Source organism: Muntiacus reevesi, chromosome 7, assembly GCF_963930625.1.
Source record: "Muntiacus reevesi chromosome 7, mMunRee1.1, whole genome shotgun sequence".
Taxonomy (NCBI): Eukaryota; Metazoa; Chordata; class Mammalia; order Artiodactyla; family Cervidae; genus Muntiacus; species Muntiacus reevesi.
Genome location: NC_089255.1, coordinates 13085311 through 13109781, shown reverse-complemented (window position 1 = coordinate 13109781; position 24471 = coordinate 13085311). Strand labels below are relative to the sequence as shown.

At 44.2% G+C, this 24471-nt stretch overlaps 1 protein-coding gene across 2 annotated transcripts in view; it reads right to left on the bottom strand.

The window, feature by feature from the left end:
• Positions 1 to 7559, bottom strand: part of DIS3L (DIS3 like exosome 3'-5' exoribonuclease) — a 32466-nt gene extending 24907 nt beyond the window's left edge. The window contains exons 1-2 of one of the 2 annotated variants that reach the window (XM_065941765.1): positions 7326 to 7559; positions 5883 to 6036 (exon numbers count right to left, since the gene is read on the bottom strand). In XM_065941765.1, coding sequence (XP_065797837.1) covers positions 5883 to 6036; positions 7326 to 7476 — 305 coding nt within the window. In that variant the 5' untranslated portion in view covers positions 7477 to 7559. The remainder of the gene's footprint in view (positions 1 to 5882; positions 6037 to 7325) is intronic. The other variant, XM_065941766.1, reaches the window with a different exon arrangement.
• Positions 7560 to 24471: the final 16912 nt, after the last annotated feature.

Below are 24471 nucleotides of genomic sequence, written 5' to 3'. Positions count from 1 at the left end.
CCTGATGCTCCACAAGCCAGACCCGGGGGGGTTTAGCACCAAATAAGCGAAATGACAATCCTTGCCAATGTTTAGAAAAATCTATCACTTAGCAAAAAGAATTTTCTCAATTTGCAGTTCCACTCCCATTTATTTTCCTTAGACTTTTAGAGTGTGCTTCCATTTGTCAGCTACCTATCAGTCAGATAAAACAAATGAACAAATGGCATGAGAATATTAATGGCGAAAGCAGAAAACGAACAGCGAATCACTCTGAGTGTGACAGTCAAGGGCTCTTGTAGGCATGTGGGCTTATGGTTATAATTTAATAGCATATCCATAGAATCCAGTCGTATTTTTTGCTAGTCAGGGCTGGTGGTGCACACGATGGGATGAGATATATGAGCATCCTGCATGGAGCCAGCAGAGAACATCACAGTGCCTTAACCAAATCTGGCCTGAATGACAGGACAAGAGTTTCAAATAGTCAAGTACAATAAAATGATCTGAAGTTTAAAAAACTTCCAGTCTTACAGAAAAACCCTAGTCTCTTGGTCTGGCTAAAGTGTTTTCTAAATCTCCATTATCTACAGACAGTTGCTCAGGGGACAGCAAAACCTACCTTTTCTAGATTGATTTTTTTTCTATTTTTATTCAATAGTGATCTTATCTGCAGACTCAACATTCCTTCCCCTGCTGACTCCTCTCTCTGGGGATTAGAAGTGGGCGTCATACAACCAGTGGGGGATGTACAAGGAAGTGGGCTCCGTACTCAATGCTGCACTTCTTCAGTTTTTGCAGAACTTGAGTGAGGTCTCTTAGACTTGCTTTCAGAGGTCCCTAAGTTTTCTACAAGAATTTCAAAAATTTCTATTTCCATTTATATTAGGTTGTATTCTTTCTTTAAAAATTTTTTTTTTTTTTTACTGTGGTAAAAGTCATGTAATATAAAATGTAGTAGCTTAACCATATTTAACTTATAGTTTAGTGACACTAAGTACATTCAACCTGTGCAACTCTCATCCATCATCCATCATCCATCTCCCAAATTATTCACCTTCCTAAGCTGAAACTGTCCCCATTACACACTAAATCCCCATTCTCCTCTCCCCCCGCAACCCCCCCCAACTCCAGCCCCTGGTATCTATCAATGTACTTTCTGATTGTGAATTTGACTATTCCAGATACCTTGTATAGGTGGAATCAAATAGTATTTGCCTGCATTGGGTGATACTCTTAAAACATTTCAAATGGAGCCTATTTTGGACCCGGCCTCTAGCCGCAATGCCATTTGGTGTCAGGGCCTGCCCTTCTGGAAGCCTCAAAGACACCTCAAACTCAAGACCTCCACCCTCCCACCCCTGACCTCCTCCAGTGTTCCCCTCTGTATCGGGTTACACAAGCCAGAAACCTTAGTGACATTCTTGACACTATCTTCTCCCTTATCTCACTTACATAAATCCATTACTAAACCCTATAGATCTTTTAAAAAAACAGTTGCTTTATTGAGATATGATTCATAAAATTCACCCTTTTAAGATATACAATTCAATGGTTTTTAGTGTAGTCCCAGAGTTACGTAACCATTACCATTATCTAATTCCATTTTTATCAGCCCCCAAAGAAACTTACACCCATCAAGCAGTCACTTCCCATTCTCTTTGACTCAGCCCCTGGCAACTACTAACCTACTTTCTGTCTCTTGGATTTACCTATTCTAGGCATTTTATATAAATGGAATCATACAATATAGGATTTACATGTGTGTGGCTGGATTCTTTCACTTTGCATAATATTTTCAAGTCCATGTTATAGCATTTATCACTACTTTATTCCTTGTTATGGCTGAATAATATTTCATTGTATGGTTAAACCACCTTTTGTGTAACCATTATCAGTAGCTGGACATTTGGGTTGTTCCCATAGTTTGGCTATTATGAATACAGCTCTTATGAACACCTGTTTCCAAGTTTTTGTGTGGACATGTTTTCATTTTGTTATATACTTACAAAGTTCTATAGATTGTACCTACTAAACAGCTCTTAGAAAAGTCTATTTCTCTCACTGTCTCTAAGCCAGCCATCTCTCTCATGTGAACTAAAGAAAGTGACTCCTCTTCTTTTCTCCAAGCCTCTTTTCTACTGGCCCAGTAATCTTTTTAAAATTGGAATTTGATCGTGTTATCCCCCTCGCTTAAAACCCTTCAGCACATCCCTGAGGCCCACAGGCGCTATCTTAGTCCAGTCCAGAGCCCTCGCCTCCCTCCTTCTCGAGTATTCCCTCCCCCGACCTTGCATGGCAGTTTCCTTGCCTGGAAAGCTTTTCTCCTTTCTTTGCCTGGGACTCACACGTCCCTCAGAGCTCAACACAGGCCTCTCACTCAGGAGAGCGTGCCCTCCGGTGCCCAGTCTGGGCTCTCCTGAGCCAAGTCCCCAGGCCTCGGCATGCTTGCCACAGCTGTACTTCTCATCTGTGTCTGAGTGTGTGTTACCGCCTGTCTCCCCATCAAGGGCACGTCTGCTTTTGTCCCCCACTGTATCCTCAGTGCTGGCACAGTTCCTGACACACAGAATCTCTCAGATACACAGAGGAACACCTTAACACAGGAGTGATGTCAGCCTTACAGGGCATCACGTGAGCTCTCATTAAATAAGCATTTGAGGATTGTTAGATGGCAGAACGTGTGATTATTCCAATCAAAAACTTGAAATTCCTCATACTGTTTTGCACAACATACTTATGAGAACAGGCATTTTCTGCATTGATATTATTGAAATCAAACTACAAAATCATATTAAATACAGAATCTATGCCTATAGACAGAGGCAGTGTGTGCATGCTAAGCTGCTCAGTCATGTCTGACTCTTTGAGACCCCATGAACTGTAGCCTGCCAGGCTCCTCGGTCCATAGAATTTTCCAGGCAAGAGTATTGGAGTGGGTTGTCATTGCCTACTCCAATAGAGGCTGTGTCTTTCCATTATTAAATCCAGCTCTGGTGATTTCATTTCAGTAAAATAATGTCATTGGTCCCCTTAAATTAATGTTCATTTGTAGTTTTCTGATTTTGTAGCTTTGTTTAATTTGAAGGTCTGATTTGGGTTTAGGGTTGCAATAAGTAGTTAGGTATGAGGATTTATGCCTAAATTTATGTTGAAACATATTTAAGTAACTTAATTTAAATTAATGCTGCTGCTGCTAAGTCACTTCAGTCATGTCCAACTCTGTGCGACCCCATAGACGCAGCCCACCAGGCTCCCCCGTCCCTGGGATTCTCCAGGCAAGAACACTGGAGTGGGTTGCCATTTCCTTCTCCAATGCATGAAAGTGAAAAGTGAAAGTGAAGTTGCTCAGTCATGTCTGATTCTTAGCAACCCCATGGACTGCCACCCACCAGGCCCTCTGTCCATGGGATTTCCAGGCAAGAGTACTGGAGTGCGTTGCCACTGCCTAAATTAAGCTGGGTATCCATGAGAATTTCTTTTCTTCTAGAAACAAAGTTGACTATGCTACTCATGTTGAGTAACACTGATGTAGGATGGAGAGTTAGATCATGTTGACCTCTGAGATCCTCTGCAGCTGTAACACTTTGATCGCAGTCTTATGTTATGTAATAAGAGACTGAGACTCATGCTATACAGATGGTATTTAGGAAGGAGTCAAAAGGAGAAAGTAAGGCATCCTTCTTCCAGACACTAGAGTAGCCCAGGTATTTTCACTTGACAAAACTTACCTAAGCAATAATGTTCCTAAAAGCATGCTAAATAGAATGAATTATTTACCAGCCTCTCAAAAATCTCTAAGAAAGAACTGAAAAACAAAACTTTTCCCAACATTAAATGAAGCAAAGCACCAGACAGCCTCTGCTAGGCCGCAGGCGTGCCAAGTCACTTCAGTCATGTCCAACTCTGTGACCCTATCAACTGTAACCCGCCAGGCTCCTCTGTCCATGGGGATTCTCCAGGCAAGAGTACTGCAGTGGGGTGCCATGTCCCCCTCCAAGGGATCTTCCCAACCCAGGGATCGAACCTGCATCTCTTATGTCTCCTGCATTGGCAGGCGGGTTCTTTACCACTTCTGCTAGGCCACCTTTGGTTAAATACAAATGTTCAAATGATTTACGTGTAACACTTACGAAGGCCAAATTTATCAAGCATATCTCCTGAATCTTACACATTCAATGGCTGTCATCAACTATAAATCTAGCTTTTAAAATATGACACTTTCCAGTGCTTAGGTAACTTTCTTTAGCTGTTTCAACCTGAATACACCTGCTGGTCGCCTAACAGGTAAATAAAGCACCAAGTCCCAAAGCTGCATTCTTTCTGCTGCTTCTTATTTCTCATCAGCAGTCATGTTCATTTCCCTGCATTGAGGCCAGTCTCAAAACTATTTCCTTCAGAAGGCATTTTAAACTCCCACACCCCATGTTCACACCTGCACTTTGCACAGTCCACATTAAATCATCTTACATGTGGCCAAAGCATGCCACAATTACCTTCTTGCTTCTTGCATCTAACTCCAACAAGACAAGTTTGTTGAGAGGGGGACCAAGACTTCTTTTTGTACTTCAGAAGGCCTGGAAGTAGGAGCTGAAAAAGTGCTCACCAAAACCAGGGAGTTACCCTGTGAGTCTGGTCCATGACTCTTCAGCTTTCGTTTTCACAGTTAGTACATTCAGAGACACGATGGAGTAATGGAAAACCAGTAATTTTTCAAGTTAACTACTTCTAAAATGTTCAGGAAAAAAGACTATTTAAATTCCAATTCTTTGCTTTCAAATGTCCCAGGAATTGGTTTTTAAAACAATCCTTAATATTAAAAATATTTTAGAAAACAGAAGTTGAAAAGCTTCAGCAGTGTGTTAGCAACTCACACTATAAGAGCAAATTGATTTTAGTAGCAGAAATTGAAATACGACACCTGAGCAGCATTTAAACCTGGATGTGTATAAACATTTATATCTTTGTGTCTGAACAAAATCAACTTCAAGCTCATATAAAAATATTCTATCTGAAAAACCTGCACACAACCTAGTTGATGTGTATTTTTTTGAACTGAGCATATAATAAGGACAACTTATCATTTTCATATACAAATAAACACACTTCATCTTTTACTACCAACATCTGAAAACACTACAACATTTAAAAAAGAATAAACATAATTTCTGCTTAACTTGGGGTGTTAAGAGGTTGGGTGTATAATTCTGATACGCTGTTTCCATACAGTCAAGTTCAAATCATAAATCTTTTCCCAACGTAAAAGAAGCAAAACCATTTATAGTGTATTTATTTAAAAGGTGAGAAACTGTTCTTCCTTTACTTATAAGGCAAGCATTTTAGACTGAGTTCAATTCTTGTTTAGCAAATACAGTTACTATGGTTGGTGGTTATACCAGTAGTCTAAAAATAAAACAAGTTAATTCTGGTTTCATTGAATAAATCACAAGTAATTAAATAAATTTGTAAAGAAATTTGCCTCCCCAATAAAGGAGCCTCAGATTTTAAAACACCTTATTTTTCCCAGGGGGAAAATAATGTATGATTCTGAAACAATGTATCCATAAATAAGAAGATTAAATAATATGCAGTTTTCAACCAGAAGTAAGCAATAGGTCTGCTACTATAAAAATGCAAACCAAAAGCCAAGAATCTTAAATACCCACATTCTGGGGACACTGCAGTTTATTGATTTACAGTCAGATCTTTGGACCAGGTGTTGAAGAAGAAATATAAAAGAATGTTACTGCATTCCTCACCAGCAAAGAAAATGCCAAATTAGTTCAAAAAGTCCTTTCTGATGAAAATAATGAATTCCTCCCCTCTCTCTCCAACAAGGGACCTTTTCTAAAGGGGAAAAAAAACCCTGCACCATAAATAAATAAATAATGTAAAACAGATACCTCCGGCCTCTTTGACGCTGCACCGCTTGACAAGCCGTTTGCATGAAAACAATTCCCTTCAACTCAGGAAAGTCAAGGATCTCAAGGTAATCTTGAACGACTTTCCAGTCTGGAACCATGTAATGAGTCACATCACTGGACAAGAGTTTCCCATCTGAAGCATAATTCAAAACGAAAGAGATCAGACAGCGTTTGCAAACCTGGTTTATTATGATTTCAATGTCACAGTGTCCCCATGTGCAAAACAACTTCTAATCTTAGCAATACTGTGAAGTTTTTAAAAGAAAAGACAAATCCACTTAGGTAGAGGTAAATTCAGCACCTTCATTTTTCTGAAGTCATGATAAATAAAAGCTCAATGTGGTCTATGGTGTTGCCAGTGGTGCAGAAGGTGACAGATTAAAAAACAAAAAACAAAAACAAGCAAATCCTCAGCACAACTTAACTATTTTTGTGTTAACTCATCGACCTACACTCAGATTCCAGTGGGGCACCACAAATAAACGTGTGAACCACTTGCTTATGCCCAGGCATTTCAAGTCGCTTCTGTTTCAGAAGTCTCCTTGGGCCAGGAAGGCTGAATTGACTAGAAAAGATGCTCAGTGCAAGCAGGGGCAGAGGTGGGCCTTCCACCCAGCCTGTGTCTCGGAGCTGGTTAGCCAAGCTGTAGCTGAAATGTTCACCTTAACCATAAGCTGAGGATCCCAGATACTGGCTGTAAAGGACTACTGTGCTCCTCTCCCACCACAGGGAGGAGAACCTGCCGCCCCAGCCACCCCAGCAGCCTAGAAATCAAGTGGAGGAAGGTGTAAGCGGGCAGCCGACCCAAATCCAGTTTCCCCGTGACCTTCCCAGACGACGAGGGCCCAGATGAGTCACAAATCCTACAGTCAAGAGGGCTCTCCACTGGGTCAGTGTCTGAGGCCTCGGTGCTGGTAGGTCAGAAAACGTGTGGGGAGCAAAGCTAAGGACAACGAGAAGCAGCAGCGGCGTTCGCTCCCGCGCCCCGACTGGCACTGCAGGGCCCACGGCTTCGCCGCCGCGAGCCTGGGGGCCGGATGCTCCCGCGCACACAGGCCCCTCGGAGAGGCCCCACACCAGGCCTCTGCGCGGCGGGGGCGCCCGCCCCTCGGCCCTTCGGCTTCCCGGGGCAGAGCAGACCGCGGGGCCGTGGCCCGGACCAGCTCTCGGAGGTCTGGAAGCCGCCTGCCCCTTGCGCGCGACCGGCAGCCAGGTCGGAGGTGATGCCTGGGGGCGGGCGGAGGCCCGGGGGCCTCGGACTCTGCGCCTCTGGGCCGCGCCCTTCCTCCTCAAGGCCGACGCTCTACCCCGGCCCCGCCGCCCCAGCTCCAGCTCCTGCCCGTCCTCGGCTCCGCGCGCTCCAGCGCCGGCCACCCCCGCTCCCGCCCGACCTCGGCTCCCGGTGCCCCCAGGCCTCCGCACCCGGGCCCTGACCGTTGTGGCAGGTGGCGGGCTGCGGGCAGAGCGGGCTGTTGCAGGGCACGCTGGGCCGCAGGTAATGCTCCCGCACAATCCGCAGCGTCCGGCCGTGGAAGGTCCTCAGAAGCAGCACCTTCTCCCGCTTCTGCAGCATGCTGGCCGCGCCCGGACCGAGTTCCGGGCCCCGGAAGGCGCCCGCTCCGCGAGCGGCCGGGAAGCGGCAGCCGCGGCGCCGCGCGGGCGGAGGCGAGGCCGAGGCTTCGGGCCCGCCCCTTCGACCTGGTCTCCGCGGAGCTCCAGGCGGGCAGGCCCTCCCGGCGGCGGCCTGAGCGCTCCGGGCTCCCCACCGAAAACCGCCCTAACGGCCCGAACCCCGGTGGTGTTGAGAGCAGCAAGAGGCCCGCGGTGTGGGTTCTCCAGCCGGGCTAACAGTCTCCCCCCAGTCCTGCCTCAGTTTCTCCCCTCCTTAACGGTTGCCTGGGGGTGGAATTGCCTGGGAGGGGGTGGAAACCACGCAAAAGACTTCAGGGAGACGAAGATAAAACAGATCTTCCACGTACGATGGGGTCAGGTCCTGATAAACCCATCTAAGTTGAAAATCCATTTAACACACCTAACCTACGCAACATCACAGCTTAACCCAGCCTATCTTAGATCTGCTCAGAAAACTTACTTTGGCCTAGAGTTAGGCGGAATTATCTAACACAAAGCCTATTTATGACATTGTTGAGTACCTAATGTAATTTATTGACTGCTGTCCTGTGAGCGAAAAGCAGAATGGTTGCCAGCGTTTCAGTTGCTTACTCTGATGATCACCGTGCTGTCTCGGAGCTTAGACTTGTTCCCCTGCTCAGCATCACGGGAGAGTGTCTTGTGCCATTAGCCCAGAAAAGATAAAAATTCCAAGTGGGTATTACTTTCACACCATGGTAAAATCCAAATATTATAAGTGGAATCATGGGAAGTTGAAACTGTCAGTACAGGGAAACTAAAGTCTTGCAAAGATTTGGTGCAATGTGAAGGATTACTGTACTTTGTTTCTACCTTCAAGTCCATATAGGAATGGGGCTCCCTCATTAAAATGGATATTTATCTTTTTGTTGTTGTTTAGTTGCTAAATCCTGTCCGACTCATTGCAACTCCATAGACAGTAGGCTCCTCTAGACTCCTTTGTCCATGGGATTTTCCAGGCAAGAATACTAGTGTGGGTCACCATTTCCTTCGCCAGGGGATCTTTCTGACCCTGCTTTTGCATCTCCTGCTTTGGCAGCTGAATTCTCTACAGCTGAGCCACCAGGGAAGCCCAAATATTAGTGTTTTGTATTAATATAGATAAATATTAGTATGTTCTGTTTGTTGCTCTTGCTATCCCTGAAAGAGCTAAAAGATTCAGCAAATAAGCCAGCAACCCTGATAACTCAACATTTTTTTTCCCTTTAAAAAACGGTATTTATTTTTAATGTCATGTATTTTTAATTCATATAAAAATGCAAACAATGCAGATAAAATGGAAACCAATCCTTTCCCTTGAGGTAAATATTATCTATTCAATCTCAGCATGATAGCATTTGCAGCCTCTGGCAAAGGAATTCTCCTTGAAATTTGATGGAGACTAAAACACAGTCCAAAACCACTGCAGATGGTGACTGCAGCCATGAAATTAAAAGACGCTTGCTCCTTGGAAGAAAAGCTATGACCAACTTAGACAGAATATTAAAAAGCAGAGGCATTACTTTGCCAGCAAAGGTTCATCTAGTCAAAGCTATGGTTTTTCAGTAGTCATGTATGGATGTGAGAGTTGGACTATAAAGAAAGCTGAGCGCTGAAGAATCAATGGTTTTGAACTGTGGTGTTGGAGAAGACTCTTGAGAGTCCCTTGGACTGCAAGGAGATCCAGCCAGTCAATCCTAAAAGAAATTAGTCCTGAATATTTATCGGAAGGACTGATGCTGAAGCTGAAACTCCAGTGCTTTGGCCACCTGATGCAAAGAACTGACTCATTGGAAAAGACCCTGATGCTGGGAAAGATTGAAGGTGGGAGGAGAAGGGGATGATAGAGGATGAGATGGTTGGATGGTGCATCACCATCCAACTTGATGTGCATCACCATCTTGATGTACATGAGTTTGAGCAAGCTCTAGGAATTGGTGATGGACAGGAAAGCTTGGTGTGCTGCAGTCCATGGGGTCACAAAGAATCGGATACAACTGAGTGACGGAACTGAAAATACAGTCTCTTTTGAGATCACACTCTCTTGGTTGGATGGAAGCCACTGTTCCTCCAAGCTCTCAACAAAGACCTTTGAGCTGCACCAGGAGCTTTACGAAGAAGTGAAACAAGTTTAATTTCCACAAGTCAATGGAGTCAGGCATTATTATCCCCATTTTACAGATGATGAAACAAGATTAGAGAGGTCAAGCTCATCAAGGTCAAGATTATTCAGTTATTAAGTGATGGAACCAATATCCAAGCTGGAATCTGGCTGAATCCAAAGCAGGCTCTTCACTAATTACCCTGCTCTTCACAGATGAATAAAATACAGCTCTTGTATCTAAGGAGTTTATAGTCAACTTGTTCAGTGCTCATTAAGGCACCTCAACCAGCTGGTGGAAGAACATTGGCACTTCCTTTTATGCTAAAGTGAGCAGAACTAGAATATACAGTTTGATCACTTTCTTTAGAGCACTGGTCTGAACCTTCTTGGCACCAGGGACCCATTTCTTGGAAGAGTTTTCCACTAACTAGGGGTGGATGGGGGAGTGTGGCTGGGTGGGTGACTGGGTGGGGGAATGGTTTCAGGATGATTCAACCTCATTACATTTAGGGTTTGCATCCTATGAGAATCTAGTGCCACTGCTGGTCTGACAGGAGGTAGAGCTCAGATGGTAATACCAGCTTTGGGGAGCAGCTGTAAATACAGGTGAAGCTGTGTGGCCTGGGGGTGGGGGGGGGGTGTTGGGGTCCTCTGCTCTAGGAGAACATATTTTTTTGTTGTTGTCATTTTTAATCTTTTTACCTTTTGGCTGTGCTGCAAGGCATTTGGGATCTTAGTTCCCTGACTAGGGATGAGCCCTCATCCCCTGCATTGGAAATGTGGAGTCTTAACCTTGGGCCATCAGGGAAGTCCCTCTGCGGGAATATATTAAAAAGAGTCATGATCCCTCACTCACTGCATTTTTATGTAAAGTTATCTGCATGTGTGAGTGAGATCTGAGACAGAATCACACAAGTTAGGAGAACATCACAGGGCTGGTCTCCAGGTCAAAGCACTAGGCGGGCCCATATCGCAACCAACAGTGCAGGAGGACAGTTCTAGAGACCCCAGGCACGCAACAGGACTTGACCTTTATGTAAAAATGCTTCTGACAGCTGCTCATGATTCCCTCCAAAGTGCTCCCATTTTCTTTCTTTCTTTTTTTTACTTCCTATATGCCCTTAACATCCCTCTTTAGCATTTTGTAACTTTAAACTATTTAAAACAATAGGGAAGGACAGGGAAACAGCGTGCTGCAGTCCATGGGGTCGCAGAGTTGGACACGACTGAGAACTGAACAATGACAACTTCAAACTTCCTCTAAATTGGGACTAGTGATCTTTTAAGGTAGAGAATGTGTCTGGGGCTCTATTGAAAGTTGATGTTATCAGTATTTAAAATAATCCAAGGCCTGCCAAGCACTTCTTTGGCTTGCATGGCAGCAATAATGTACAAATTATGTTCTCAAAAGCATACTCCCTTAGTTCTTGGAACTGATGATCTAAAACGGACAAGAATGCCTTTTTGTTGATTTGTTTGTCTCACAGACCATCTGATGCCTCTTGGATGGAAATAAGTTTCTCTCTCAGAATAAACTAGGTCATACTGCAGTAATAAACAACTTCAAAAATCCCAATGACTTAAAACAACAAGATGTTGCATGGGTGCCTGTAAGATCCATTATGTATTTTCTCCAGGGTCCAGGCTGGATGGAGTCAGTCCTCTCTGAAACACTATGTGCTTCATTGTTGTTTAGTCGCTAAGTCATGTCTGGCTCTTGCAATCCCATGGACTGTAACCCACCAGGCTCCTCTGTTCATGGGATTTTCCAGGCAAGAATACTTGAGGGGGTTGCCATTTCCTTCTCCAGAGGATCTTCCCAACCCAGGGATAGAACCCAAGACTCCTGCATTGGCAGGCGAATTTTTTACCACTGAGCCACAAGGGAAGCCCCCCTTTCTCTTCACTGGCGGAGGGGAAAGAGCCCTCTAGACAGCCTTATGTCAGAAATTAAAAGCTCCGTCTGGAAGCGATACCTGTTTCTTCTACCTAGTGGCCAGAACTGGTCACATGACCGCACATCCAAGGTCAGACAAGGGGTGGAGGTGGGATGACCGGGTAGGCAGTGCAGCTCTTCCCTCTTGGCTTGAAGGTGGTGCGCTGAAATCCCTTGGTGAGCAGTGTTGGTGACCACTAACTTAACTCACGCCCCTTACATGAAGCTGGCTCTACCGTCACCTCAACGCTTGTACCTGTGACTACTCCAGCTCTGGTTTCACCTCTTCTTACGGTGCTGGTCTGCGTGTGATTTCTTGTGGCAGAGACTGTCTCTCTGTTAACCAAATCCATATCCTTTTTTTCCTCTGGGCACACAGGTGACAGTACATTTCCCAGCCTTCCCTGCATATGGATAAGTGTGGCCACAAAAGGTAATGGCATCATTTCTAGGCCTGACCCTTGAACACCTCACATGGATATTCCTCTTTCCTGTTCCTGAATGGATGCCAGAGCCCAGGGGATTTTGAAAGTCAGCACTGAAGACAGCATACCCACCAACTCTTCGAATGAACATGGGTCCCCGAAGAACTATGCAGAGCGGACTTCTGTCTTTCCTCCACAAGAGCATCCCCAGGAGTCTCTTGCAGGGGTGAAATAAACTTTTCTTATGGCAGCTGGTGTTATCCTAAGTAACAGCCCCACTTTACAAAGGAGATTAAGGAACTTGCCGAAGCCTTGCCTATTTATTTCAAAACTCCTCACTAGATACTAAAAGTCCTGATGAAGCTGCTCCAGGATCCTCCAGCAGTTCTAAATGGCTCTCCCACACTGGGAAGGATGCTTGGTAGCCTGCTTCTCTTTGCAGTTTTTCCTTTCTCTGTCAGTCTGAGCGCAGATGGACAGCCTGGTGCCCAGATAGCAGAATGCTGTGACAGCTTGCAGTGCTCTGTGGCTGATAGAAATCTCTGATTGTGGTCAGGTTTCCCTGGTGCTTGACTGCAGTCTTCTTCTTCTTCAGGCTGAGCACCAGCATGCTTACGCTGCAAGAGTTTGTAGCATTTGCCTGCTGTTTTTGCAGATGCGCCCCGGGAGTGCAGACATCAGCAACCACTGGATTATAATCAAAAGGTTTCATCCAAGGGTTAGCCTAGAGAGGACAGGGTGTCTTTACAAAGGGCTTAGAGGACAGGGAGGTTAAATGTATAAAAGGAATTCTGGATGATGAGATCCCAGGGCTACAGGGGATTATTGAAGCAGGCTTTGAAATATTCTTTCTTTACTTATTTAAAATCACAACAGCACATGCTTGCTGCAATACATTTCAACAATACTGAAGGATGCCAAGTGAAAAGGTTGAAGTTCTGCTTGCATGCAAAGTCTACTTCTTCCACGTAATTTACCGTTGTTGATATCTGATACACGTCCTAGACGTCTTCCTTCTTTCTTTCTTTTTATTTTTTTGGCTGTGTCGTGTCTTTGTTGCTCTGTGCGGGCTTTCTCTAGTTGTGGTGAGCAGGAACTCCTCATTGTGATGGCTTCTCTTTGTGGGGAAATACAGGATCTAGGGTGCAAGAGCCTCAGTCGTTGTGGCACATGGGCTTAGCTGTCCCGTGGCATCTTCCCAGACCAGGGATTGAACCCGTCTCCTGCTTTGGCAGTTGGATTCTTAACCACTGAACCACTGGGAAAATCCTAGAAGTCTTTAAGTATAACCCCAAATGTTTGCAGCTTTTTGAAGTGCTTGTCAACCTGTGAAGCGTCAGCTATTGTACTTACAGCTAACGTTTCTCAGACTTTTACTAGCTGCCAGGCCCTCTCCCTGTGTTTTCTCATTTAATCCTCAAAATAATGCCTTGACTGTAATACTGTTACCAATTACATTCTGCAAGTGAGGAAACCAAAGTACGGGAGGATTGACTAATTGCCCCAGGCCACAGACTCGAGACAGCCTTGGAACCCAAGCAGTTTGGCCACAGACTCCAGGCAGCAATGACTCAGCCATGCCACCTTTCAGCTGGTAAACAGCCAGGTACAGCATGGGGTACCTTCTCTACAGTGGACCATTGGATAAGCTTATTTATTTTAGATTTAGAGAATTGGAAACATTGGGTTTCAAAAGTGACCCTACTACTTCCCTAACTTCCCTGGGCCTTCACGATTTCAATTACAAAATACAGCTAAGCAGGACAGGTATTGGGTATTGGTATCACTGAGTCAATGACTAAAGGGTCATGTAAATGTCTAACATGATCCCACTTATCTGAAGAGTCAGCTAACTTCCATTTGTGCTCCATCTCAGTGGAAGAATCATTGGAGGACAAACTGCTGCTGACATTGCTTTGCCGGTTTGTATTAGGGCTGATTTAATTTCCTATATGTTAAAGGCCGTTAATCCTTGATTTTCACTTTTCCCAGCAGATACAATGGCTCCCTTTTGGCTCTCTAAACACCCCGTGAATCCCTGTAATCCAGTTTGCAATGATTACTCTAAAATATTCTACTTAACTCTTTCTAATTTTTTTTTTTTAATATTATTTTATTAGTTGGAGGCCAATCACTTTACAACATTTCAGTGGGTTTTGTCATACATTGACATGAATCAGCCATCTTTCTAATATTTTTAAAGAGAGAACTGTTTTGTGCTTGCCAATTGTTTCTCAGCAAGGTTAGCGTGTGGATACTTTTGCCCCTCTACCACAAAGGGGCGCTGTTTCATTGATTTTTGTTGTGGGGGCGGGTGCTTCAGATAAAGTACCTTCTGTGCTGGCGTCTGAGCCGTTGAGACTTGCGTTTCATACACTGCCGTTAAAATGCGACCAATTATTTGAGACAAAAACCAAACCAGCAAATAACCTTAGCGTTAAACAATACCTTTATCCAAGGAGCTCAAAGATCCAGATGCTCCAAAATTAATTAGAAACTAAGCTCCTTTGATTAATACAGGAAAGAAAAAGAAAATCCTCTAAGTCTTGAAGCAGACTAGAAGAAAATTCATTCAGTTATGTGGATAGCTATTTATCAGGCAAATAGAGGAACATTACTATTTGTCATTTTAATTTTTTTGTATTGAGGTTATTTGATGAAGTTGCTTTCACCCATCTTGTAGGATTATTATTACCATTGAAGTATCACAGTCATGGTATACAGTTATTTCATTGGATTAAAGTTAAAATTAAGTTATACTTGACTTTGTTTTTACAACTTAGGCCAGAGCAAGGCCTATGTCTGTTTTAGGCTTCCATTGCGGTATAATGAATTCCCACCAAAATTTAGCAGCTTCACTCATTTATTTATTTTATTATTTTTTAAAGTTGCAACTATTTATTTGGCAGTGTTGGGTCTTAGTTTCGGCACATGGGAACTTTGTTGTGGCCTGTGGTCTCGTTAGTTACCGTGTGCAGGCTTAGTTACCCTGCAGCATGTGGGATCTTAGCTCCCCCACCAGGGATTGAACCCATGTCTCCTACATTAAGGCAGACTCTTAACCACTGAACCACCAGGGAAGTCCCCAAACCCTTGTTTATTACCTCCCAGTTTCTGGAGTCAGAAACCTGGGCATGGCCTAATTAGGTTCTTGGCTCAGGATCTCACAAGACTGAAATCAAAATGTCAGCTGGGCTGATTCGTTTTGGGAGCTCGGGGTCTTCTTTCAAGCTCACATGGTTGTTAGCAGAATTCAGTTCCTTGCAGCTGTAGGACTAGCCCCTCTTCTCTTGCTGGATGTTAGGCAGGACTCTAAGCAGAGGAGGATGTTAGGAGGCCACCCATGCACCCCCTCCATAGGCCCTTTTACACTTCATATCTTTTTCACCAGGAGAGCCCAGTTCCTTTGAGAACCACTGAGGATAATCTTCTATCTTAAGGTCAACTGATTGGAGGATTTAATTGCATTTGCAGGATCCCTTCACAGTAGCACAGATTCGTGTTTGACTGAGTAGCCTGTGGAAGGTGTGTGCGCACTGGAGCACAGGAATCCTGGGACCATCTTAGAATCCTGTCTATCTGTCGTAGTCTGTTCAGGTTGCTGTAACAAAATACTACAGACTGGGTAGTCTGTAAGCAACAGAAGTTTATTTCTCATGGTTTTGGAGGCTGGAACTTGGAGATCAGGGTGAAAGCATGGTTGGTTGGGGACCCTCTTCTGGGTTTCAGACTTCTCTTTGAATCCTCATATGGCAGAAGGGGCTACAGATCTCTCCAAAACCCCCCCTTTTTTTCTTTCTTTTAAAATTTATTTTTATTTTCAATTATTTAATTAATTCTACTTGGAGGCTAATTACCTTACAATATTGTGGGTTTTGCCATACGTCAATGTGACTCAGCCACGGGTGCACATGTGTCCCCCCCATCCTGAAGCCCCCCCCACCTCCCTCTCCGCCCCATCCCTCTGGGTTGTCCCAGAGCACTGGCTTTGAGGGCCCTGCTTCACGCATCGAACTTGCGCCGTTCATCTATTTTACATATGGTAATATACATGTTTCAATGATATTCTGTCAAATCATCCCGCCCTCGCCTTCTCCCACATAGTTCAAAAGTCTGTTCTTTACATCTGTGTCTCTTTTGCTATTTTGCATATAGGGTCGTCATTACTATCTTTCTAAATTCCATATATATGCATCAATATACTGTATTGGTGTTTCTCTTTCTAACTTACTTCACTCTGTATAATAGGTTCCAGTTTCATCCACCTCATTAAAACTGACTCAAATGTGTTCTTTTTTATAGCTGAGTAATATTCCACTGTGTATATGTACCACAAATACCTTGTCCATTCATTTGTGACCTCTAGGTTGCTTCCACGTCCTGGCTATTGTAAACAGTGCTGCAGTGAACATTGGAGTACATGTGTCTCTTTCAATTCTGGTTTCCTCAGTATGAATGCCCAGCAGTGGGATTGCTGGGTTGTATGACAGTCCTATTGCCAGTTTTTAAAGGAATCTCCACACTGTCCTCCATGGTGACTGTACTAGTTTGCATTCCCACCAACAGTGTGAGAGGGTTCCTTTTTCTCCAAACCCTCTCTAACAAAGACCTTTTTTTTTTCCAGAGCCTCTTTTTTAAGGCACTAATTCCAGTCATGAAGGTTCCACCTCATGACTTAAGCAACTCCCAAAGGTCCAACCTATTAATACCGTCATCTTTGGGGGTTATGATTGCAGCATATGAATTTTGTTGGGGGGACACATTCCGACCATAGCACTACCATAATGCTCTAAAACAAACATTTGAACTCAATAAGTTATACTTAAAACCATAGTATTTATTAAGTTTCTGAGAGCAGCATAAATGACTGTCTTTAAAAAAGAAATGAGAGAACCAAGTTAGTAATCCAGAGGCTAAATGAAAGTAAATGAATGAGAGATAATGCTGCTTTGGTTAATTCAAGCTAAGGAGGAGAAAACTCCACCAATACAAACCCACATTCTATTAACCTTTTTTAAGAAGTGTTTATTTATTTGGCTGCAGTGGGTCCTTGTGTGGCACATGGGATCTTTAGCTGCATCATGTGGGTTCTAGTTCCTTAACCAAGGATCGAACCCAGGCCCCCTGCATTCAAGCACAGAGTCCCAGCCACTGGACCAGCTGGGATGTACCTCTATTAATCTTCAGTAGCACTGATTTACATGGGACCCAGAATCTACTAAGGAATCATTGCATGGAGCCCAGCCCCCTTTGCTAACACAGGATCATCTTGCAGAGGGCATCTTGGAGGGGGATCTGGTGGGTAGAACCATCTCCTTTTGTTTTACCCCTTTTAGCTGCTTCAGAGGAATGATGCTATATCCACCCCCTCACCCCCGCTCCCAGATTAGGATCCTCTCTTAAAATCCCACTGTGACAGGTGATAGGAGGCCTTGGCATTTTTGAATATTTGAATCTTAAATTTAAAATGTCGTCATCATTGCAGGCGTCTTTCATTGTGTGGTTGGCCACCGTCATCAAACCCAGGAGAGTGGGAGGCCGCTGGTGTGTGCTGCCCATCTTCCGTGTAGGACTGTGAAGGTGGCCAGAGCCACGATCAAGAAACCTTCTCTGACTGCAGTGTTTTGGTGGGGGAGAGCAGGACGGTTTTCTTTTCATTTTTTTCTATTAAATCTGACATTTTAAGAGAGATCATTAAAAAATATTCTTCTACCCAGGAGAGAAAAGGCTTGGATCTTGGATATCTTTCATTGAAACCATAAGGCTCTTGTTATGTTTATCATTTTAGCCTTCAAGGCCTTGTCTTTTCTGACTTAGAGAACTAAAGGCATTTTGATCCCCTTCCAGTTCTACAAACAATGTTCTTTAATCAGCTGGAGGCATCACTGTTGATCAGAGAACAGCACTTCCTCCCTCCCTAATGCGAACAGCACCTGCCAATCCCCCATCCAGAAGCAAGAGAGAAGGGCTCTTCTTTGAGCCTGCAGAGCACTGTTATCGCAAATGTACATTAAACCATAGAAAAGAGCCTGAAACCTCACTAATAGATGCAGAGGACACTGGTGCCAAGAGATAGAAACCACGCTCACAGACCCACATATACACGCAGCATATGTGTTTATTTATGGCCACTGTCATGCCTGATATTGACAGCATGGGGTTTCATTTCCACTAGCATTAAGCTCGCCATCTTAGTGAAGATGTTAAAAGGGTAAGTGGGTAAACAGAAAGTACAGTGTATTGTTAATTGTATTGTTGATTAATACAGAGCAGGCTGTAATAAACCACACATTTTTATTTCAAACCACTTGTTTTAAGCTTTCTCCAATTTTAGAAAGGTAGGATATATATATATATATATACACACATATATATGAAAACATACAAATGTATATGGATATAAAAATATAAATGTGTATATATATATCACTTACATATTGTATATGTAAAATCAGTTATGATTAGCTGGGTTGTGCTGCAGTAATAAACAACCCTCAAATCTCAGTGATTTAAAACCACGAAGCTTTATTTTTTGCTCCCGCTATTTGTCTCTCCACTCTGGGGTGTCAAATGTTGTTGCTTTGAAAGAGGGGCACACCGTATGGTTTGCGAGATCTTAGTTCCCTGACCAGGTGCTGAGCCCATGGCCATAGCAGTCAAAGCGTGAAGCTGTAACCACTGGGCTGCCAGCGACCTCACCAGGAGACCTGGACTGATGGGGCTCCTGTTAGCACTTCTGCGATTACTTTGCAGGGGAAAAAGAATGAGACGGTCATGGAGTTGCTCTTCAAGATTCCAGCTGGAAATGACAGCGGTGACTTCTGCTTTACATGCGTGTGTATGTGCTTAGTCGATTCTGACTCCTTTGCAACCCCATGGACTGTAGAGAGCCAGGCTCCTCTGTCCACGGGATTATCCTGGCAAGCATACTGGAGTGGATGACCACTTCCTTCTCCAAGGGATCTCCCCACCCAGGGACAGAACCTACGTCTACCCCAGTCTTCTACATTGCAGGCAGATTCACTGCCGAGCCACTAGATCACTACCTAAAGCAAGTTATTTGGTCACACGCAATCCCAAGGGCAGAAGATATCCAGAAGTATTTGGTGAACAGTACTAATTCTCTCTCTCACACACATATGCATGCTATATATATTTAATATGTAGATTGAAAAGGGGGGACATAACTTCACTTGTAGCCAGATGAAGAGAGTCAACTTTGATTTATCATTGTAATATCGTTACTAAGTTTAGAATCATTGAAAACAACGGCGTAGGCTATGTTCATAGCATATACTGCAATCATGGAGAAGCATCAGGCAGATCTTTATGTACAGACATGCAAATATCCCTCAGAAATACTGAATTTTAAAAAGAACAAATAGCAGAATATCATGCTTTCATTTATTTAAAAAACACAGACCTATTAATATATTTATGTGTATATGTCTGTGTGTGTGTGTGTGTCTGTGTGTGTGTGACATGCATAGGAAAAGACCTCGAAGGGTTATTACCAACAGTTACTACTAATTGGGGGCACAGAGGGATTTGTGTGGCAGGTAAGAGATCATCACTCTTTTTTACTTTACATAATCCTGTATTGTTTGAATTAATTACATCCATTTGCTCATGTATTGTTGTGTTCTTTTCCTAGGGCTGCCTCAACAAATTACCACAAAATTAGCAAAACAGAAATTTACTTTCATAGCTCTTGAGGCCAGAGGTCCGAAGTCTGGCATGACCGTGCTGCCTCCCAAGGCTGCAGGGGAGGATCTGTCCCTTTCCTCTCCCAGGGTTGGTGGCTGGTGGCATTCCTTGACTTGTGGCCTCATCACTCTGCCTCCACAGTCACACTGCTTCCTCCTCTTCTGCGTGTCTCCTCTGTGTCTCTCCTCTAAGGGTATTTGTCACTGGATTTAGGAGCTACCTGGAGAATCTATCCCGGAGGGATGACTCTCGTTTTGGCATTGGAAACTGGGACAACGGTGGTGTCACAGGCTAAATTCTCATCTCAAGAGCCTTAAGACTCCTTTTCCAAGTAAGGTCACATGTATAGGTTTCAGAGATTAGGACGTGGACATAACTTTTTTAGGGGGAAGTGGAGTGAAGGGCACCACCGTTCAACCCACTACACCTATGTAACGTGAAGAAAATTAGAAAGGAAGAGATTTTTTAAAAAAAGGAAATCATTATTAACAGTGATTACTTCTAGGAGGGAAAAATTTCCAAGTTTTCTATGGTGAACTCATATAGCATTTATAATCAGTAAAAGCAAGCAAACAGACAAAGTAAGAGAGCAGTATAACCACCACCACCCTAACATAAAGCGAAACACAGGCAGGCCCCAACTCACACACACACACCTGTTAACAAACGACCCTGACACATTGGAAGGGGATGGAAAGGTCCCGTCCTCACACTCGATGATGGGCCAGGTGTGGGGCTCAGGCTTAGGCCAGGGGGCCCTATAGCAACCTTGGCTTCTAAGAACCCCAGAGACGTTAGCCTTCCATCATGCAAAGTAGAGCCTTAACCTAAGACTATACCTAGGAAGAGCCACCCACTTCAGCGGATGAGAGAAAATAGTTTCCTATTGGCTTGTAGACATTAAGATGAATGTCTTTTTCTCAAAGAAGCAACATTATTATTATTCCTGGCTGTGCGGTGCAGCATGTGGCCTCTTAGTTTCCCACCAGGGATTGAACTCACACCGTCTCCAGTGGAAATGCAGTTTAACCACTGGACCACCAGGGACGTCCAGGAAGCAACATTATTAGGCGGCATAGGCGGCAGTTGTAAGCATGAGCGCAATTTCAGCGGGAAGATGTGTCTGTTTCATCTATACTGTGTATAAATATTTTTCTAATTAGGTGCTAACTCTTTTCAGCTTCTGGTTTTGGCTTCTCCTGATGCGCTGCACTGGGCCCGTGTTCTCCCAGGGAAGCCACTGCCCGAGCTGGGGAGGGGCTCCAGCATGCGCCGATGGGGAGCCCATTTAGATGGGCATGCACAGGGGTCTCCCTCATTCCCTGGTCTCCGGACCTGACTCTCCTCATTTAGACTGTCCACCCCCCACTCCACCCCAGCCACTGCAGACATTTGAGTTTGCAAACCTCTGATGAATAGAATGAAAACCTTTGTGGTATTAAAGCACAGTACATTATGGGTTAAGTGAGCTTGTGCTCACTCATGCTTCCAGGGAAAAATGCGTTCTGAGTTCCAAAAAGCCAACAAATGAACTTGAAGCGAGCAACCTGTTAATAAATTGGTGACTCCTCTACAGTGATGTTTTATAGTCTGCGTAAACAAGTAATGGAAAACGCATATCCATATATGCACTCAGATATCAGAAATTCAATTCCGCGGGCTATTTGGGAACAAAGTTTTAAAATTCTGCCGAGGATGATTATGTATGTCTGAATCTGCATGCAGGCGAGCATGTGTGCACCCTCAGGGTCCCAGAAGTGCTGTTGTTCAGCTCTGGCCAGAGCCTGTTCTCATAACCCCACCTGTGTGGCTTGTTGGGTCGTGAGCCAAAATTAGCCGCACCGTGATTGGGTTAGATCCGGGGACCTTGACAGAATTTCCTGTCTTCCATCTGTGTTGCCTCCTGGTGGTGTTTTCAGCGAAGCTCTTGAATTTTTAATCCAAGTTGAACCGTGGAGGTGAGATGAAGTGGGTCATGTAGAGGGTTGCCTCAACCGGGGCTGAAGCTTTTTGGGAAGGCAGTCCTTTTTTGTAATTTCCAGAACAGACTGCTGACTTTCTTTCTTTCTTTTTTTTTTTTTTAACTCTTACATTTTATTTATTTATTTATTTTAAATTTTTTAAATTTTTATTTTTTTTAATTTTTTTTTTATCTTTCAGTGGGTTTTGTCATACATTGATATGAATCAGCCATAGAGTTACACGTATTCCCCATCCCGGTCCCCCATCCCACCTCCCTCTCCACCCGATTCCTCTGGGTCTTCCCAGCCCACCAGGCCCGAGCACTTGACTCATGCCTCCCACCTGGGCTGGTGGTCTGTTTCACCACAGATAATATATATGCTGTTCTTTCGAAACATCCCACCCTCACCTTCTCCCACAGAGTTCAAAAGTCTGTTCTGTACTTCTGCCAGACTGCTGACTTCCAAGACCTTTGTGAAGAAGAATTCTCTTAAGGTTTTCCTCTCCTAAGTGTTTAATGAGCACCTACTCTGTTCATAGAGATTGATTAGGACACACGCGGAAGTTAAGACGTGGACAGTGCTTGCAGACCAAGGAGCTTTCAAACTGATCAGGCAGTGGAGACCCAAAGAGGCAAAACGATGTCATGTGAAACAGATGAGATGTCACAGGTAGTGAGCCATGAATTGCCGAATGGACATGTATTTGAAAGAGCATTGCTAAATATACTTAGAGATTCTAAGTATATTGTCTTTCAGTTCAGGCCACGGGATGGCCAAGCAGTGGAGGCGGTGGCTGAACTTCGTGTGAGCAGAGAAGAAGGTAAAACATCAAGCAGATGCATGACAATGAGAGAATGGAAGGTGGCTGTCACTGAATGACATGTTACCCGAACCTGGGCTTTGTTGTATAAGCAATGGAGGCCCCTAGAAAGCTTTCAAGCAGAGGAATGGTGTGATCCAAGTCACACACTGAGCGATCAACCTGGAGATGATGTCAGGATGAGAGCAGGAAGGAGACTGGAGGGAAGCTCCTACAGAGGAGAAATGGTTTCAACTTGGGTAGATCAGAAAGTGAATTGGTAGATCAGAGGGGATGGAAAAGAAGGAATAGACGAGGGAGGCTTTTGAAGGACTTGAGGGCAGACAGATTGCAATGAATGGGAAGGAGGAGGAACAGCAATGGCATCATGGAGGGATGGCTCTAGGTTTGGAGCTGGAAGCTAGGACATCAGTAGTGCCGTGGGCTAAAAGATTAGCCAAGTGTGTCAGGAGGTCCCCTGAGAGACAACAAGAAGAGCAGACCGATTTGAGTCCTGCCCTGAGGCCCTCACGGGGCACCCAGATGGAAATGACCCAGCTCTGGTGCCATAATCTCAACTACCCTATGCTGCTTTTCATCTGCATGTGTCCGTCTCTTTACTCACACTCTCTGGGCTCAACACCAATAAGTGGATGGAACTTATTGTAGACGCTGAAACTCACTTGGTAGCTCTGCATGCCCCCATTGCTTCCTCCAGACAGTGGTCAGCAGTCTCAGACTCAGCAGACCAAACTCCACACATCATTGCCTGCTTGGGTAAGGATCTGTACCTGAATGATGTGAGAGATGTGCAGTGGTTATTCTAGTCTGTATCTCCACCTTCAGGAAGACCCACATCTCTGAAATTCAACAAGCTCTTTTATTATGCTTCCAGGGTGCAACATTCCTCACTGTCAGAAAGCCTTTCCTGATGCTCACTTTACACTGTTCACACCAAGCTTTGACCTTTGCAAGGAAATTTCTTTCTTTGTTTTTTCATTTTGGCTTGCTTTGAGGCCTGAGTGATTCTAATTCCCCAACCAGGGATCAAACCCTTAAGAGTGCCAACCATTGGACTGCCAGGGAATTTCCCACAATGGATTCTCAATATGGGCCTCCTCCCCCTCCCCACTCTTCAATTAGGCCCCCTGGACATCTGTGAACTCATGGGGGTAGTAACTCCATAAGAAGAAATTCCAGCAGGGACATTATTATGTTCCTGTTGAATACTCATTACAGCAACACCTTCATCCGAGAATGGGGGAGAGCAAAGAAACCAACACCCTGATTGGGGTTGAGGCTAAACGCAGGGACAAAATCACCACATGAAGCCTGTTCTTAGGTTGGATTGAGGATGCATTATTTAACGGGACTCTGAGTAAACCCATCCTCATTCCTTTTTATTTTCCGTTTCCCTTTGTCCTCTTCAATTTTCTCCTGTTGGGCATCAAGTCATTTTTCTATGCCCTTTGTGCTCCCTCCACTTCGATCCACGTCTCCCTTCTTTGCCCCTTTGATATTTATTCCAAAAATTACCCAGTCCATTCTGCAGTGGAAAGCCGAGCCCAGGGATGGGTGCAACTGTTGGAATATATAAACATGACTCTTTTTCAGGTAGCATCTAAGATGCCAGTCTTAGCAGCCTCATTTTAAAAACTATTTATATTCACAAAAGTCTATAATAGCGTTTTTATTGTGTATGCCTGAGATTTGGGCGCGTTTTTTTCCTCATGCCAATTTCTTATTATCATTCAACACTGACTACAGCCTTAAATGATAATGAAAACAGAAACACTCTTTTTAAAAGGCGATGACTGCTTTCCATGTCCTTTAGTCTACGGGTGCTCCCCTGCCTGAAGGGGCCGGTTTAGTGTTTAAAACCATCCGCACCCGACTCCCTCAGAACCCAAGTTCACATCCTTGCAGCATTGACTCAGCCTTTTATTCCTCTGCAGAGAATAAATTGAATACCAGGCTATTTAGTGTGCGGGCGTCTTTCAGATG